At 52.3% G+C, this 16486-nt stretch overlaps 1 protein-coding gene across 7 annotated transcripts in view; it reads right to left on the bottom strand.

Annotated features, from left to right (window-relative positions):
* The window catches only part of SYNJ2 (synaptojanin 2), a 108647-nt gene that overhangs the window by 35909 nt on the left and 56252 nt on the right, over positions 1-16486 (bottom strand). For 5 of the 7 annotated variants that reach the window (XM_024997111.2, XM_024997112.2, XM_024997113.2 and 2 more), the window contains 2 exons: positions 8793-8876; positions 1447-1508 (listed from right to left, as the gene is read on the bottom strand). In XM_024997111.2, coding sequence (XP_024852879.1) covers positions 1447-1508; positions 8793-8876 — 146 coding nt within the window. Of the gene's footprint in view, positions 1-1446; positions 1509-8792; positions 8877-9124; positions 16473-16486 lie in introns of those variants that run through there. The other 2 variants (XM_010808722.4, XM_005211076.5) reach the window with 2 other exon arrangements.

Genomic DNA, 16486 nt, shown 5'->3' with positions numbered 1-16486 from the left:
CTCTCGTAAATGGAATATTTTAAAGTCAATTATCACAAAAGAACCATTTTGGCCCCATAAAGGCTGGGGGGGGTGGGTAGACACAAAAAACCTGTCTTACTAGCTCTGAAGGAAAACACTGCAGAAAAGAACAAGGATTTGAAAGTGGGCAGTCTATGCTGCTCTGCAGACGGTTGACAATAAGCCTGCCTGCTCATCTTCAGATGGGCTTCTGCCTCCGTGGGGAGGAATTCTCCCAGGGCCATGGTCCTAGCAACCCTGCCTTGTTTCAGTCTCTCCCCTGGGAAGATGCAGGGCTGGATCAGATCTAGGCGATCAAAGCCTCCCCACAAGCTGGCAGGCTGCACCCCGTCCCTGGAGCCAGGCAGCCCCGGGGGGCGGGTGCTGGAAGAACAGGACATGCATGGCCTGACTACTCCAGGCTCTGTGGTTCCTCCTGCCCACAGAAGGTGCGTCCTGGCCTGAGGTCTGACATGTGGAGTCAGAGCAGGGCCTGCTCAGGTGAGTAGTAATACACCAACTGAGGGACACAGGTGGGATGGTGTTACCGATTTTAAGGTCAAGAAGAAGGCTGCAAGCAAATTTAAAGTCCAAATGAAGCTTCAGGTAGCATGATTAGAACACTTAAAAAATTACTTTGAAAATTATTTTTATAGCCATTAAGATCATTTTAAAATTAGCATTCAGAGTAAAAACAACATATATTTTAAGAAGCTAATAACTTTCAAGTACAGATTACCAAGAGTTTAGGTTAGTGATGGCTTTTCTTAAGCTAGCTGAAAAATAGGAAGCGTGCAATGACTCAATCGGTGCTTTAAACAATTAACTATGTATGACCCAGAGTTGAGAAGGGGCGACAGAGGACGAGACGGCTGGACGGCACCACCGACTCGACGGACGCGAGTCTGAGCAAGCTCCAGGACCTGGTGACGGACAGGGAAGCCTGGGGTGCTGCTGTCCATGGGGTCACAAAGAGCCAGACATGACTGAGCAACTGAACTGAACCAGAATTTCTTCTAGAATGACACATAAAAGCTAACAGTGGGAATTGTGAGCTAGGGCACTTCTGCCTTTTCCCTTATACCTTTCTATACCATTACTTTGTAAAGCCTGGGAATATTTAACTTCAAAAACAAAAGGAAACTGGCTTGGAAATACCCTATAGTTTAGATGACCCCTTATTAACTAGGACAAATAGATAAAAGCGTCACTGCAGAAGGAATGGATAAAATAACTGCAAAGTTTTACCTGAGCAGTTTATTAAATGAACCTGCAGGGAAACCTGAGAGCAAGGGAAAAATTTCATTTTGTAAACTGCCTTTTGGCAGAAAGAACCAGAGTGAAAGGCAGATTCAGAGTGCACATTTGGGGTCTCCCCCTTCTGGCCACTCCCTGGCCCCCCACCCCACTGTCTGATAGGAGGAAGGATGGACTTGACGGCCCTACCTGTCGAAGGCAGGGGCGCTGGCCTCCAGGCCTCTGCTGAGTCTCAGATGATGGGAGCCAACCTAAATCAAAGAGAGATGACGCTGGTGATTCCTCCGGCCCAGGATGCGATCGCCTTCCCATTCACCCTCCGCCACCAGCCAGGCCAGAGCAGGAGCCCCACGGCCCCTCCGTGGTCTGTTTACAGCTCAGGATGGCCAGACCCTGAACCCGAGTCCGGCTCTGCTGTGGCCCTCTCCTAAGTGCCACGTGGACCATGCCAGCTGGACTCATCCACAGAAGACAGACCACGAGGCCCAGGTTGGATCCACAAACACTTCCATGGGGCAGAGGTGTGGCCCAGCCAACCGGGAGAGAGAAACCAGCCTCCAGCCTCTTTTGCGAGGCCAGGAACCTTGACTGCCCCTCAAATCTGAGCTGCCATAACTACCCGCAAATGAATCTGCCTTACTGTCTAGAACTACTTACTTCACACCGGCAGCTTAAAACGCAAACTTGAAACTACGTGTTGCTATTGGCTGAGGGCCTCTGCAGCTGGACAAATCTAGGACAACCTGACACGGAACAGTGTTAAGGATAGTAGTGGATTATAACCTGATGAAGAGAACAGGAATCCAGGAATCTCTACAGAGGCGAGCATGCTGGCTGGGTGGATGACTGGATGGATAGATGGATGCGGGCAGGTGGACAGGGCGGTGGCCACCTGGTGAGACGGCTAGCTGGATGGGGAACAGGGATGGGGAGAAGGGAGGGTTTTTACAGCAAATACCAACCAATAAACACAGAAGGAGTGATGGGAAATCATCGCCTTATAACCATCCCGGGAAAAAACTGTTCGGCAAAAATCATCCATTGACCCATACATCTTAAGGGAGTTTGACGAGGAGCAGGATATTTGCATGGTTGCAAAGTGTCTCCCGTAAATCGCTTCTTGGTTGAAAAGTAAGACATACTAAACAGAGAAACTGAGGAACACCTTGCACAGGTGATTGAAGTAACATCCCGGAGGAGGGGCAAAGGGACACTGTGGGCTCCCAGCGGGATGGACTATCTGAGGACGTGGTCCTTGGGCAGAAGCGGGCCTGGGACGCTCTCTGGAAGGTCACCCTTCCTCTGTCACCTGGATAACCCTTTAGTCCGGCTGCCCAAAGCCTCACATCCGGCCTCCCCATGCCGGGCCCTGCCCATGCCCGGCTCGGACACTGACCTGCAGCTCTCCTCTCTGATGTCACTTAGTCCTGAGGCCGCTGTGGGTCAGAGCCGCAGGGAGCAGCTTCGGGCAGGGCTGGAATGAAACCACGGCTGGCCCCGCACACAGGAACTGACCTCGCTGCTTTTTTTAGTCTCCCTCTTCCTCCTTTGCCCACCCTCCTCCCCCAGCCAACTGGATGCGTGACCGACCATTCCCTTTTGGTCTCTAAAGCCAGAGGTGCGATCCTAAATGCTCCAGGCTGAGCCTGAGGAAGTGGATGGAAGAATAACGCCTGGCTGGGTGGACATGGAGTGTCTACCAGCTCCTGAGAGGGTCCCAGAGCCACAAAGGGCATCTCTGAACATCTCCCCGCCCCTCCCCTAGTTAAAGATGCCAGCCTCTGTGGTCTGGATCCTTGCCATCATCCTACCTGGTGGCTTTACCTTTATCTTCACAAGCCATGGTGTGTCCCAGCTCCACGGCTAAGGCGTTGGCCTTAAATAAGCCATGATGGGAGTATTTATACCACAAAAATGGGCAAAAGCAACAACTCCAAACTTCTCCCTCCTGGCCCCAGAAAAGCTGGTTTACCACCATAACCTTGAGTGGTTCCCAAGCCTTCTGCACATTGGAGCCATCTAAGCATCTTTAAAACAGCATGCATGGCTGCTCTCACCCGTCGTGATATAATGGGGATAGCACACGCCCTGAGCACCAGGAATTTTATGAGTGCCCAGTAGTTTCAACATGCAGCACTTTTGGCACCACTGGGGCAAAATTCAAACTTCTCAGTGTAACATACAAAGCCCATGTTCATCAGGACCTAGCTGGCTTCTCCAGCCACACCTTTCCCCACGAACTTGTCCCCCTGGCCGAGCTGTAGGTGGCCGAGCCAGCACAGTTCCTGGATGTGGTCTGACGCAGGGGTTGCAGCATCTGCGTCGTGGTCCCCTCTGCCTTCCTGGCCGGGGTGACCCCACCCCACCCTTCCCGAGTCAGTTCAGATGCCCACCCCCGCAGCACAGGTGTTGGGGGCCAGAGTGAGGCACTCCGCCCGTGGCAAAGGTCATGAGGAAGGAGGCTCGACATACGCAAAGGCGGGATCGAGCCTCAGGAGTCCCCCTGGAAATCCTCGAGCATCTACCCCCATAACCAGAGCCTGCCTGCTTTACTACTTTGTGCTCTCACCTACACCTCTGACTTTACGGGGGGCTATCCCCCACCACCTCTTTCGGAGAAGGAGTTAACTTAGAGCTCCAGTTAATAAAAACTCCTGGGCGTGACAAGAATGTTTTAACCTACAAACTCCTCTGAAGGTTCTCTGGCCTGCCTGACAGGCTTGTTCGGCCACATGTGATTGCTCACAGCCTCCCAACCATGAGAGGCACGAGATGCTTTAAACCTTCTAAAAACAGGTTCCTTAGAAAAGTTAGAAAACTATTAGTATAAGTATAATGGGCTGATTAGAAATTGTATTGGTGAGGGGTTTTTCATTTGTTGAGCCAATGTTTGTTGCTAAGTCTCCACATCCCCTGCCCTTACATACATTAATGAATATATAGAAGAAATAAGTATTAACCTTTGATATTAATCACGTTGGACCTTAGGCTAAGTAAATTCTTTCCTTAATTAAAACCCACTACACCCTCACCCTATAGGAATGTAACTTTATCTGGTACTTTCGGAAGGTGGCGTCTGTTTCAAGAATAATCACCCCTGGAGAAATAAATGTCCTGGTTGACTGACCGCTGTCACAAGGAGAGGGTCATAAATTGTCAGCAGGCCCCCTGGCCAGAAGATGATGTAATATCCCTAAGACCTCCGTATACATTTGTATGAAGCACCTGACTTTGATAAAAGTCAGGACTGCTGACCCCGTGTGACTTTTGAATAACATCTCAGTGTATTAAAGTAGACCATGGAAAATAAAGAATTGGGATCAGTTCCTTGAAAGACTGGTCTCCCCATGTCTCTCTCTCTCTCAAATTCTGGCTGAGTCTCCATCTGGAGCGCGGAACCCGCCATGCTTACTAATTATGCCTGGGTTTCTAAGATCCGACCGGGGAGGCCTCAGTGTCTCCTCTCCTTCGGGAGAACGGAAGGACGCCTGCGGCCTACGTAAGTGGTGCAAGCTTCTTGTCTTGAAGTTTTATTGGTCTCCCGCGTAAACCAAGCTATTCAGCCTCTTTTCTCCACTGAATTTTCCTACTGAGCTATCCTCATTCTATTACTCTTTACATCTTTAATTAATATCTAATTGAAGCTATTGTATTCTGATCCTCGCCAACGCCGTCCCCGCTTCGAATACCCTGGACCAGCCGGGGCTGGACCCCAGCACACGGGGACCTCAGTCGCCCTCTCTCCTGGCTCTGCTCATACCACACCGTCAGGCCCTGTCCCCGCCTCCCGGAAGGCAGGGGCAACCTCTGATGTCAGGTGTCTGAACGTACCAGACGTGTGATGAGAGCCTGCGGGATGAATAAACGGCTTCCCCAGGGGTGTGTATGAGGGCTGGGTGGTGGAAGAGCCCGGAGACTGGTCCTCGCGCTGCACATGAACTCAGAGAGGTGAGGACACTGTCTCTACACCACACAGCATCCCCGTGGGGACTCAGTGTGAAACTCCTACTCGACTCATAGGGCACAAAGAGCCACACCTCTCCTAATGCAACTTGGGCTTTTGTCTGCGTATGTGCTCAGTCGCTCAGTTGCGTCTGACTCTTTGCAACCTTGTGAACTGTAGCCCGCCAGGCTCCTCCATCCACGAGATTTCCCAGGCAAGAATACAGGTAGTGGGTCGCCATTTCTTCCAGAGGATCTACCCAACCCAGGGATGGAACCTGCGTCCCCAGTATCGGCGGGCTGATTCTTTACCAGAGCCACCTGGGAAGTCCTTCTGTCTCTTAGATGCTGTATTTTATGTTATGAATAACATTAACAACTACCGTTTTTCATACTTTTTAGAGTCTATATACTGTACTGAATTCTAATACATTTCATGATATTCAATCCTCTCCATAACCCTATGAGACTGGTACAGCCAACCCCATTTTACGGAAGCGTAAATTAAGGCTTAGCAAGAAAGAGTTTCTCCACTTTTTTTTTTGAGATAAAAACTTCTCAACAGTATATGGTTCCTAAGTAGGGGAACCAGAACCTGAACTGGAACCCAGGTCCCTATAACGTCAGAGCCTATGCTCTAAACCACAATAAGCTGTCTCGTGACCTTATTTCTTTCTGTGATGTTGCTGGTGAGCCCAGGAGCTTTGTGCAAGGCCCGTGGTCTGCACTGTGTGTACCAGGTCATGCTGGCTTCGGTTCACATCCATTTTAAGCACTTTTTTCTCCTCATCCCAACCTTGTCATTATTTCTAAAACTGCTGCAGTATGATCCATCTCACATCGTCTTTGGAACACAGGAAGGTACAACCACCCAACTCAGAGCACACAGGGCTGCGTGCCCCGGAGCTCGGTGAACAGGCTTTGACGGGGAGGAGGTGGATGTGGGCACGGTGGGAGCCGCAGAGGGGAGTGGTCTTCTCCCTCCTCGGCTGAGCCACATGAAGCTTCAAAACACAGACCTGACCCGCCAGTGCAAGACCTGTGTGTGCACCTTACAGGGAAGAAGACGCTAAAGCAACAAGAGCAGCAAAGTCTTCAAACGAATCCTAGATAAAAACATCACTAAATAGACTGAACTGGAAGAGCAACTAGCTTTCGATATGGCTCTTTATAAACGGCACAACCTGCTGACATGACAAAGATGAAATGTGAGGGGAACGTGTTGCTGGAAACGCAGTCGGGACCCAGGAGTTTGCAATGAAGGTCCTGGGCCTGTGAAAATGTGTAGACAAATCACCATCCACAGACCTCTCTGCATACCCCCATACCCTCATACCGCCCCCTCCCCACCACTCCCCGAAACCAGGGCTCATCTGCTCCCTGGGGCAAGCATAAGAGGCTGCAACACTGCAACTTAAAATGCAAGCTATTCACCTCCAAATCTTTGCACTGTTCATCTAACCTAAGTGAAGATGGAGTGAGAGTTTTTCAAAATGGAAAAAAACCACCAGACTGATCGTCAGACTTGCTACTGATAGTCCAGGTAGGGGGTCTGAGAGCTAACCTCCTTCAAAGAGGACCTCATCTGCCTTTGATGCAGAATAATATTTAGAGGGTAAACACAGGTATCAAACCCAAAGGTTAGCAAAAGATTCATGAACACTGAAGTCTTTTGAAACTTATTTTGAAGAAACCACGAAGGCTGTAGAAGAGCCTTAACAAGCGTCATGAGTCCAGGAGGTGCTATAGCTGCAGAAAAGTGAGCCAGCCAAGGTCCACAGATGCACGGCTGCTCCACGGCAGGGTCAGGCTGCGTCTAGAGCATCTGCGGGTTCAACGTGAAGACCGAAATTAAAGAAGGGAATGACAAGCTTTGTTTTCAGAAGAGAGAGACCAGAGCATGGCGAGTTCTAGAAACAAGACAGAGATGATTAAGGAGGGTCCTGGAGAAGATGAAGTGGAAAAAGGGGGACCGTGAAGGTCCGAGGACGCAGACTTCGTGTGGCACGGCCCCTGCAGAGGCAGACTGTGCAAGGCAAGGAGAAACTAGCTAATAACAATAATGATGATGACGGAGCCATCCTGAATCATGACCTCAAGCCTGGAAGAGCAACCCCAAACTGGGTGAGAGGCTAAAAGAGACGAGTTTCAAAGGGTCCTTCCCAAACTCTAAGATGCTCCCATAACCACCCCCGCCCAGGAAACTGCACATCTCAAGAAAATTAAACTTCAAAACCCCTTCTAGAATGTCTAGAATAGGCAAATTAGAGAGACAAAAAATAGATGAGTGGCTGCCGAGGACTCGGGTAGGGCTGGAGGGGATGGGGAGTGACCGCTGATGGGCACAGGGTTTCTTGGCGGTGAAGAATGTGTTCTAAAATTAGACCACGGCGATGGTTACACAACTCTGTAAATGGACTAAAACCCAGAGAATTGTACGCTTCACAGGCTTCTCCAGGTTTCTCTGTGTAAATTATATCTCAGCTGAGCTGTTTAAAAACACAGCTCTCTGGGGATGGGCTCCAGGGAACACTCCATCCGTCCCCGGGAGTGCCTCTCTCTGCAGCCACTTAATGCCACAAGCTGCTGAGCGCGTCTTAGGTGTTCCTTTCTGTTGGAGAAACTGAACGTTCTCAGAGCTTTTTCCGTAGAACTCAGAGCCCACGTAAGACATCTGCCCACCTGTCTCCCCGAAGGGCGGACAAGCTTCCTTTCCACAGCTGCCAACTGCGTGAGGACAAGGTGCCCACAGCTGAGGCCAAGTCAGGTCAAGGGCGGTGAGACCCGGCGTGTCAAACACTCCCAAGGATCTGGCAGGTGGCCCTGGGCCTCGAGCCCTCGGGAAGAAGGGCCAAAGCGATGGAAGCCGGGCACAGGGGTCTTGTGAGGGCACCTACATCCCCTCTGGCCAGGGAGGAAGGTCCAGGAGGACATGGCCAAGACCCTCCTGGGTAGGAACTCCCTCAATGGGGCTGCGTGCTGTTCGGTTGACGACAAATGTGTACTTGGCCTCATACCCTGAACACTTCCCAGGAGACAGAAGGCCAAACAGCCCTGGCACCGGCCAGAGCCCCACGTGGGACAGCAAGGGGTATTTTTAGAAATCACGAGAAACCAGTGTGCAGTTCTCAGGTGGTCCGGGAACAGGCACCTCCAAACACCAGACCTGCCACACGGCCACTAGGGCCCCCCAAACCTTTCAAAGCTTTCCAGGAGGGTCACAGGTCTCAAAAGACATCAGAGGTCACATTTTCAATGCACCGAACTGGGGTCTGAGCAAAGGGAACTGCAATCACACGACGTGGTCCACTTACCCCCCGAGACCTCCCATCTCACCAGTGTCATCAGGGAGCTCGAGGTGGGAAATCACACAACGCGTGTGTCTCTGTGTACAACACCACACACACGTGCAACGCTCACATGCACATGTGCACACACACTGACAGCTCAGCTCAATCCAGCTGGGCTGGGGAGAAAGACCTGAAACTGTGCCAGGAAAGAAACACGATGAGAAGAAGCAGCCCACAGCGGTGTGCAAGAGCAGGTGAACAAGGACAGACAGACACACACAGACAGGCTTTCTCATCACTTACCTGAAGCCCTGGCTGCTCCCAGAACAGCGGAACGGAGCCTCGGATTTGGACAAAAGAGGACACGCCATCATCCATGTAAATTGTCTGCACCGCAGGGAGACAGAAGGGGAAAGGTATTCTTCAATGAAAGCGAACGTCCCGGGGCCGGGTAACGGGATCCGGCTGCTGAGACCCGACACCAGCCAGAGCGAAGGGCGGCCGCGGGCTGGGGTGCCCTCTGCCCCTCGCCCCGCCTGGCCCGCTCTCTGCCCTGCAGGCCAGCCCAGCGCACGGGCCTGCAGGCCACCCCCCAGCCTCCGAGGACGGACGGGAATTCCCACAACCTGACCCACCTTCCCCGAAAAGCCCCGCAGTCCCCTCCCCACCAGCTTCAGGAACAGAAGCAGATGGGCTCTGGGACTTAACTGAGACCTTCCTGGAAGCCCTCGACTGTCAGCCAGTCAGCCGGCCAAGCAGCAGGCGCCACTGGAAAAGGACCAGAGGAAGTGAAAGGGAGCAGCGGTAGGCAAAGCCCGGCTGGCGGCACCTGACCGCCCGAGTCCAGACTGGACATGACCTCACAGTCGGTCCCGGCCCCACGCACTGTGTTCCTAAGCGTGTCACGGAGTCCACACACACACACACACACCCCTTCCGCAACCTTACACACACACACCCCACCCCTTCCACAAGCTTCCACACACACCCATTCCACAACCTTACACACACATACCCCTTCCACAAGCTTACACACACACACACACACACTCTCCACAAGCTTACACACACACACCCCTTCCACAAGCCTCCACACACACCCATTCCACAACCTTACACACACATACCCCTTCCACAAGCTTCCACACACACACCCCTTCCACAAGCTTCCACACACACCCATTCCACAAACTTCCACACACACACCCCTTCCACAAGCTTACACACACACCCCTTCCACAAGCTTACACACACACACTCTCCACAAGCTTACACACACACCCCACCCCTTCCACAAGCTTCCACACACACCCATTCCACAAGCTTACCCACACACACCCCTTCCACAAGCTTACACACACACACCCCTTCCACAAGCTTACACACACACACACACTCTCCACAAGCTTACACACACACACACCCCTTCCACAAGCTTCCAGGGTGACAGCACCTGCAGGACACGGATGATTCTTATAAGTTGAAGTATCTCCCCCCACCCCCACCGCACACAGTTCCTTCAGGGCGTACCAACTCTTCACCTGCCTGCGGGCCCCCACGGATGCTCTAGCGCCAGGGAGGTCTAAAGGGACAAAAAGTACAGTCCTGAGTGTCATGAGGGGGAGGCTGCGGCAGCTATCAGATGCTGCCCTTTATCTGGGTAACTCTACCCTGGCCTGGCAGGGCCGGCCCGGGCGATGCCGCTGGCCCTTTCTATTTCTTACTGGCCTGCTCCCTCACAGAGTAGCTTTCCATGTGGCTAGATCACACTCAGATCACACATGCATTAGTAATTCTGCAGTGGAGAAGCTGAACATTAGACGTGAAGGTTCCCTGGACTACAGGAACCACGTAAGCCTGGTCATCATTAGGTTGGGCTGAAACTCTATCCCTTCATCTCCAAAGGAAAAAATGCACTGGGTTAAGAACTTGTCTGTTTCCAGATACTGATCACCAGCAAGTGGGTTACCCACCACTGTTTTACTGACAAAAGCAGAAGAAAGTAGCAGGCTGTTTAAAGTACTGTTGGCTACAAAGAGATTAAATGCATACAACCACACACACGTCCAGACTCTTGAGAGATCACCAATTCGGCCAACATCTCCACGTAAAGGCAACTCGTAACTGAGCCCAGGATTTGGTGTATGCTAAGGACTTCCCTGGTGGCTCAGATGGTAAAGAATCCGCCTGCAGTGCAGGAGACCTGGGTTTGATCCCTGGGTCGGGACGATCTCCTGGAGGACGGAATGGCAACCCACTCCAGTATTCTTGCCTGGAGAATCCCCATGGACAGAGGAGCCTGGCAGGTTACAGTCCATGGGGTCACAGAGTTGGACATGACTGAGCTACTAACACGTTCGCTTTCAGGGAACTATTACCCTTCACTTTATTTTGTTGTTATTTTAGTCACTGAGTCGTGTCTGACTCTTTGCAACCCCATGGGCTGTAGTCCGCCTGGCTCCTTGGTCCATGGGATTTCCCAGGCAAGAAAACTGGAATGGATTGCCATTTCCTTCTTCAGGGGATCTTCCCGACCCAGGGATTGAACCCGTGTCTTCTGATCTGGCAGGCATATTCTTTACCGTTAAGCCACCTTCACCTTATATAACAAGCGCTAGAAGCACTGCTTCCAGAGTTAGATATGCCCCTCCCGAGCTGGAACTCGCACAGAACCAGCTTCAGGAAAACCCCCGACAGGCAGTCCCAGCACTGCAGACCCCACGCCTTGGGCAGGAAGGAAAGATGCCCCCACATTCCTCCATTCCTCCTTCCGCATGAAAATACCCTTCTCTGTGCCCCATCCTGTCATCAGGAACACTCGCCTCTTGGTTCCCAAGGTGACAGGACAGCCCCGACCTGTCACCCAGTAGTGACGGATTTGCAGGGCTTTCCTTTCTGGGTGAAAGAACACAGGTGTTGATGCTAGTGGGAGATTCAACACCTGTGGCCTGGCTTCACAAAGGTAATTTTAACAGCGGGTACCTGGCGGAGGGAGGGGAGGCACGATGAAGGGTGAACACAGGTGAGCTTGCGGGTTCTAGGACACCACCAACCTGGGTCCCACACTCATCTGATCCGCGGGGTGGCCTTGGCTGTGTTCTTTAACCACCTCCAGCCTCAGTTTCCCCCTCTCAACGGAGTTTGCATAACCTGGATCACAGAGGTGTGGACGAGGCCCTGCAGGGGAGGGAGTGAGTCGGGCAGGGCTCAGGCTGCAGGCAGGAGAGGGAATCTAGTGGGGGACAGACAGAGGTGGGGGTGCCACACAGCAGGCGGGACGTCAGGAAGGGGGAGTCACGGCGGAGTGTGGCTCAAGGCCAGGCCGGGGGCCCCTGGACCTGGCACCTGCGTGCCCTCTTTCACAGAGAGGTGGGAGCAGCGACCCAACAACCCCCAAGAGAAAGGGACAGCAGGAAGACTCGCCACTGGTACTGATGCTTTTCTCTAAAAGGCTTTCAGCTGAGCTTCTATTGCAGGATGAGGTGTTTGCTGTGAGGAAGCATTTAACAGGAGGCTTCCTGTGTGCTGTTTTGGATCTGTCAGGAATTCTCTGTTCCTTATTAATTCCTGAATATTCAGGAATTAAGAGGAGAGGCAAACCTCTCCCAGGACTGAGGAATCCAGGCATTTCCTTCATTAGTGTTTCTATATGGTGATAAGTACCCTCTTCCTTCTTGTGAACCATACGGTAAAAGTGATTGTTTACAACTCTCTCTCTCTTTAATATGGATCGCCTATGTTTTTAAGTCTGGAATTTTAATCTTTATCTTTGCTGAGAATAACTACCTTGTAAGACAGTATATATGCCCACACCATGTTCAAGACCCTCTCGAGAAGGTGCTCTGTACCTTCACCCCATCGAGAGGGCGCCTGAGGCCTTCGTGAACAGAGCAAGCCCTGTGCCAGGGGCTTTATTGGCTTTCTGCGTAAACCAAGGAATATCAGCCTCTTTCTCTCCTTTACTTTCTTATCGTTGACTCTGACCACCAGGTTCCCGTCCATTAAAGGACCTCAACAGTTTGCAAACCAGTTCTTTCCAGGTCTGCACTCACGTCCCTCCCGACCTCCCTCATTAATCAGTGGCCTTATCTTCAGGAGCCAAATATTTAGCTTTAGCTTTTGCTTTCTTTGGGTAGACAAGGGGACTTTCTGGGCTGAGTCACGGTGGCAGAGCATACCCACCAGGCAGGTCTTCCAGCTGAGCGGCCAAGACTCCAGACGCTTCCTCCCTGTCGCCAGGGAGACCAAGATGCCATCCGCACCTGCATGCTAATGCGTATCCAGAGCACAAATGCACACAGAACGTATACACGTGTGCACACAAGCATGTTCACAGCATACATATGCCGGCGTGCCCCCCGTCCCCCCGAACAAAAGCCCCCTACCCACAAAGTGCACACACACATAGCCTGCCTTGACGGAGAAAGACTGTTCTTTCCTCTGAGAGAAAAAACCTAAAAGGCAGGAGTGGGTGGTTTGAGAACACCTCCCTTTTCTGGCTTCCCAAGAGTCTGACTCAGGAGAAGCCCATTTGCTGTCTCCACATCAGGGATCTAGCCAGCTCCATCTCGCCCCATCTCTTGTCTGGACAACGGGGGCACCGCAGCCCGTTAACCGCCCTCAGGCGTCTGCTATGGGAGCCCCCTTCCTGACGCCTAGGGGCTGACGCCTCCCAGCCCATTAGCAGGGGACACAGGCTGGAGGTGACCCACTGGCATCACAAGGGGCTGAGCCGCCGGAGTTAGGGCGCCTTCCTGCCTCAGGCTCAGTACCAAGCAGAGCCGCCGCCTGCCCCCCTTGGGTGCGGATGTGGGGTTTCAGACCCTGCCGTTTCTCTAAATGCCAGGTCAGCAAGCAGGCAACACCTTGTCTTCCTCTCCCCCCCATAGGACTTCTGCTCTGGCTCCAGGCTCCTCCTAACACACAGACCTCTCCCTGCCCCCGCTTGCTCTGCTATCTTTCTCGTCTCTCTCCAGGCAGGAGGCTGGCAGCTGAACACTGGCCACTCACCCTGGGAGACACCCCCGAGATGCAGACGCCTGCCCACGAGGGGCCAGCTGGCTTGTTTCCTTCCTGTGGCATCCCCAGCCGGTAGGGTCACCATCAAACTCAAGATGTGCATCCGGTTGCCAACGAGGATGCTCCTGGCATCAGCTCTGGGAACTGACTCCTCTCCGGGGTCCCCTTCTCCCCCACATGCCAGGGCAGTCAGGCTGTTCAGGGCTGGGGGGCCCCCGATGGGCGTGAACCATCCCCGGCTCCTCCCTTCCGTGGTGGAGAGCACAGGGCCCTTGCGGAGCAGCCTGGGATGAACACGCCCCACGAGGAACTGCCCTGGCTGCCAGCCCACGACTTCCTGCCCCATCTGGGTCTGTGAAAATGAAATCACTGGGCTGCAGACACTAGGAGCCGTGGGGCAGGTGCGGTCATCTCGAAAGCCTTGCTGGGCTGCCATGCAGTACTGGAGGCAACCAGGTCCCTGCCTCTGAGCCCAGAAACTGGGCCCACGGGGGTACCAACGCAAGTCACCAGGCACCTTAGATGAAACAAAGAGCAGAGGCTCAAGCCCTGTGTGTAGAGAAACGAGAAAAGCAACGACCATAGGGATTTCTCATACACTTAAGTGTACTGCATTTAAAGCAGAGTCCTAATCTGCTAAGGTCAGATGGTGCTCTTGCAACGGACTAAATTGTGTCCCCCCACCCACAAAGGATATGCTGACGTCCTAACCCCCAGCACTGTGAACGTGACCTGATTTGGGCAGAAGAGGCACTGCGGGCACAATTAGGTAAGCACGGTCAGGTTGGGGTAGGACACCATCGTCCAACCTGCCTGGTGTCCTGGAAAGGGGAGGAGCCACGTGGAGGAGTGGCAGGAGTGGGTGGTTTGAAAACACCTCCCTTTTCTGGCTTCCCTGTTCTGGACACCAGGACAGAGACTGGCGCGATGCTGCTACGGCTGGGCCACCTGAAGCTGGACAAGAAGAGGTGGACCCTCCCCCAGAGGCTCCAGAAGGAGCACGGCCCTGCCCACGCCCCGATTTTGGACTCTGGCTTCCAAAACTGAGAGACAATGCATTTCAGCTGCTTTAAGCACCCTCACCCCTAACTCCCCCACCCCGCAATTTGTGGTACTTGTTACAACAGCTCCAGGCAAGTACCACCATCTTCTTGACATTTTCAGTGTTTAAATGTCTTATCTTTCAGGAACGGACAGTGATCCGGAGGGCAGTTGCTTTCCCGACGACTTCCTTGACAAGACACAGTAGATGGGGCACCAATTAAAAAAACAAAAACTGGTTGAGGGACTTCCCTGGTGGTCCAGTGGTTAAGAATCCGCCTTCCAATACAGGGGACGCGGATTCAATCCCTGGTTGGGGAACTCAGATCCCACATGTCTCAGGGCAACTAAGCCAGTATGCTGCAACTAGAGAGAAACACCTGCAAACCCAGAGAAGCCCACGTGCCGAATGAGGAGCCACACGCCATGACTAATATGACCCGAGGCAGCCAAAAACAAACAAATATATATATTTTTAAAACCTCGTGGTTATAAGAGAGGAGATGGGGGCCATGTTTCCTCTCTCAGTTTTTAAAAAATATTTATTTGGGTGTGCCTGGTCATAGTTGCGGCACGTGGGATCTAGTCCCCTAACCAGGGATCGAACCCAGGCCCCGAGTTGGGAGTGCAGGGTCTTTGCTACCGGACCACCCAGTGAAGGCCCATCCTCTGTCATTTTTAACCAGGTGTTCATTCACCAGCCTCATCTATGTCCAGGAGAGCAGATAGTGGGAAAACAGAAGTCACAGGCAAGAAACTGCCCGTCACTCATCTTCAGGCTGCTGATTGAGGTCCTCCTACTCAGCATCTGACCCCTAGAGGACCCTCCCCCGAACTGTGCCTTCGGAAAGCCCAGGCAGGAGCAGCTCACACACCAAGGGCAGGGACTCAAACCTGTGCTGAATTAAACCGCTCAAGTCCTGGTAGGAACCACCTGGTGCAGCTGCAGCAGTAAGAGGGGATGCGAAGTCACATCTCCACTAACTAAACACGGGCTGTTTGCAGCTTGACACGCACGGCAACACCGCACATGTGCCGTTCGTGGGCTTTCCTTTATGACTGACTCCACTGCCAGTCTACATGGTGGTATCATCCTACAAATCGCATGTTAGCAAAAAACATAAATAAATAAAGCATCTCTGGGAATGAGAACAGAAGTTAGGGGGATGAAGTCAGTAAGAGATTAAGCAGATGATTCTACTCCATGGAACTGAAAGCAACTGATGCCCAACACGGAACTTTCACAAACCTCAGCTGCTAAGACTTGCTTCTAGGATGAAGCCTCAGGAGATCAAGAATGAAAAATAACTTTCTTCTCTCATCCTTCCATTACTCATCTACTTTTATTGTTTCCTGTTTAGTTGCTAAGCCATGTCCAACTCTTTCATGACCCCATGGACTATAGCCCGCCAGCTCCTCTGTCCGTGGGGTTCTCCAGGCAAGAATACTGGAGTGAATTGCTATTTCCTTCTGCAAGCGGATCTTCCCAACCCAGGGATCAAACCCACGTCTCCTGCACTGCAGGCACGTTCTTTACCACTGAGCCACCTGGGAAGCCCATTCATCTATTTACTTTTGTCTTTAAAAAATTTTCAAATCCTATTGGTTCAAAAAAAAAAAAAATCCTATTGGTTCATCCATCAGCTGCTCTCTGAATAACCACCACCCTTCCTGATTGCAGCAAAAATTCCTGCTGTTTTTTAGCTGCAATTACCCCAGGTAAGCCATGTTTTTCCAGCATGAGAAGAGAATCAGGAGAACACCGTGCAAACCAGAGGCCACGCTTGCAGACACAGCCCCAGGGACACTTTCTGTCCTCCTTCCTGGGAGAGTGAGGAGCCACGCTCATCAGAAACTGCCCCCAACACCCCGAGTGGAAACACATTTGCGTGGGTGCATCCACTCTGAGCCACCGGGGACCCCGGGCTGGCCTGGGC

The sequence above is a fragment of the Bos taurus genome, chromosome 9 (assembly GCF_002263795.3).
Source record: "Bos taurus isolate L1 Dominette 01449 registration number 42190680 breed Hereford chromosome 9, ARS-UCD2.0, whole genome shotgun sequence".
Lineage (NCBI taxonomy): Eukaryota > Metazoa > Chordata > Mammalia > Artiodactyla > Bovidae > Bos > Bos taurus.
This window is presented reverse-complemented; position numbering and strand designations above follow the sequence as displayed.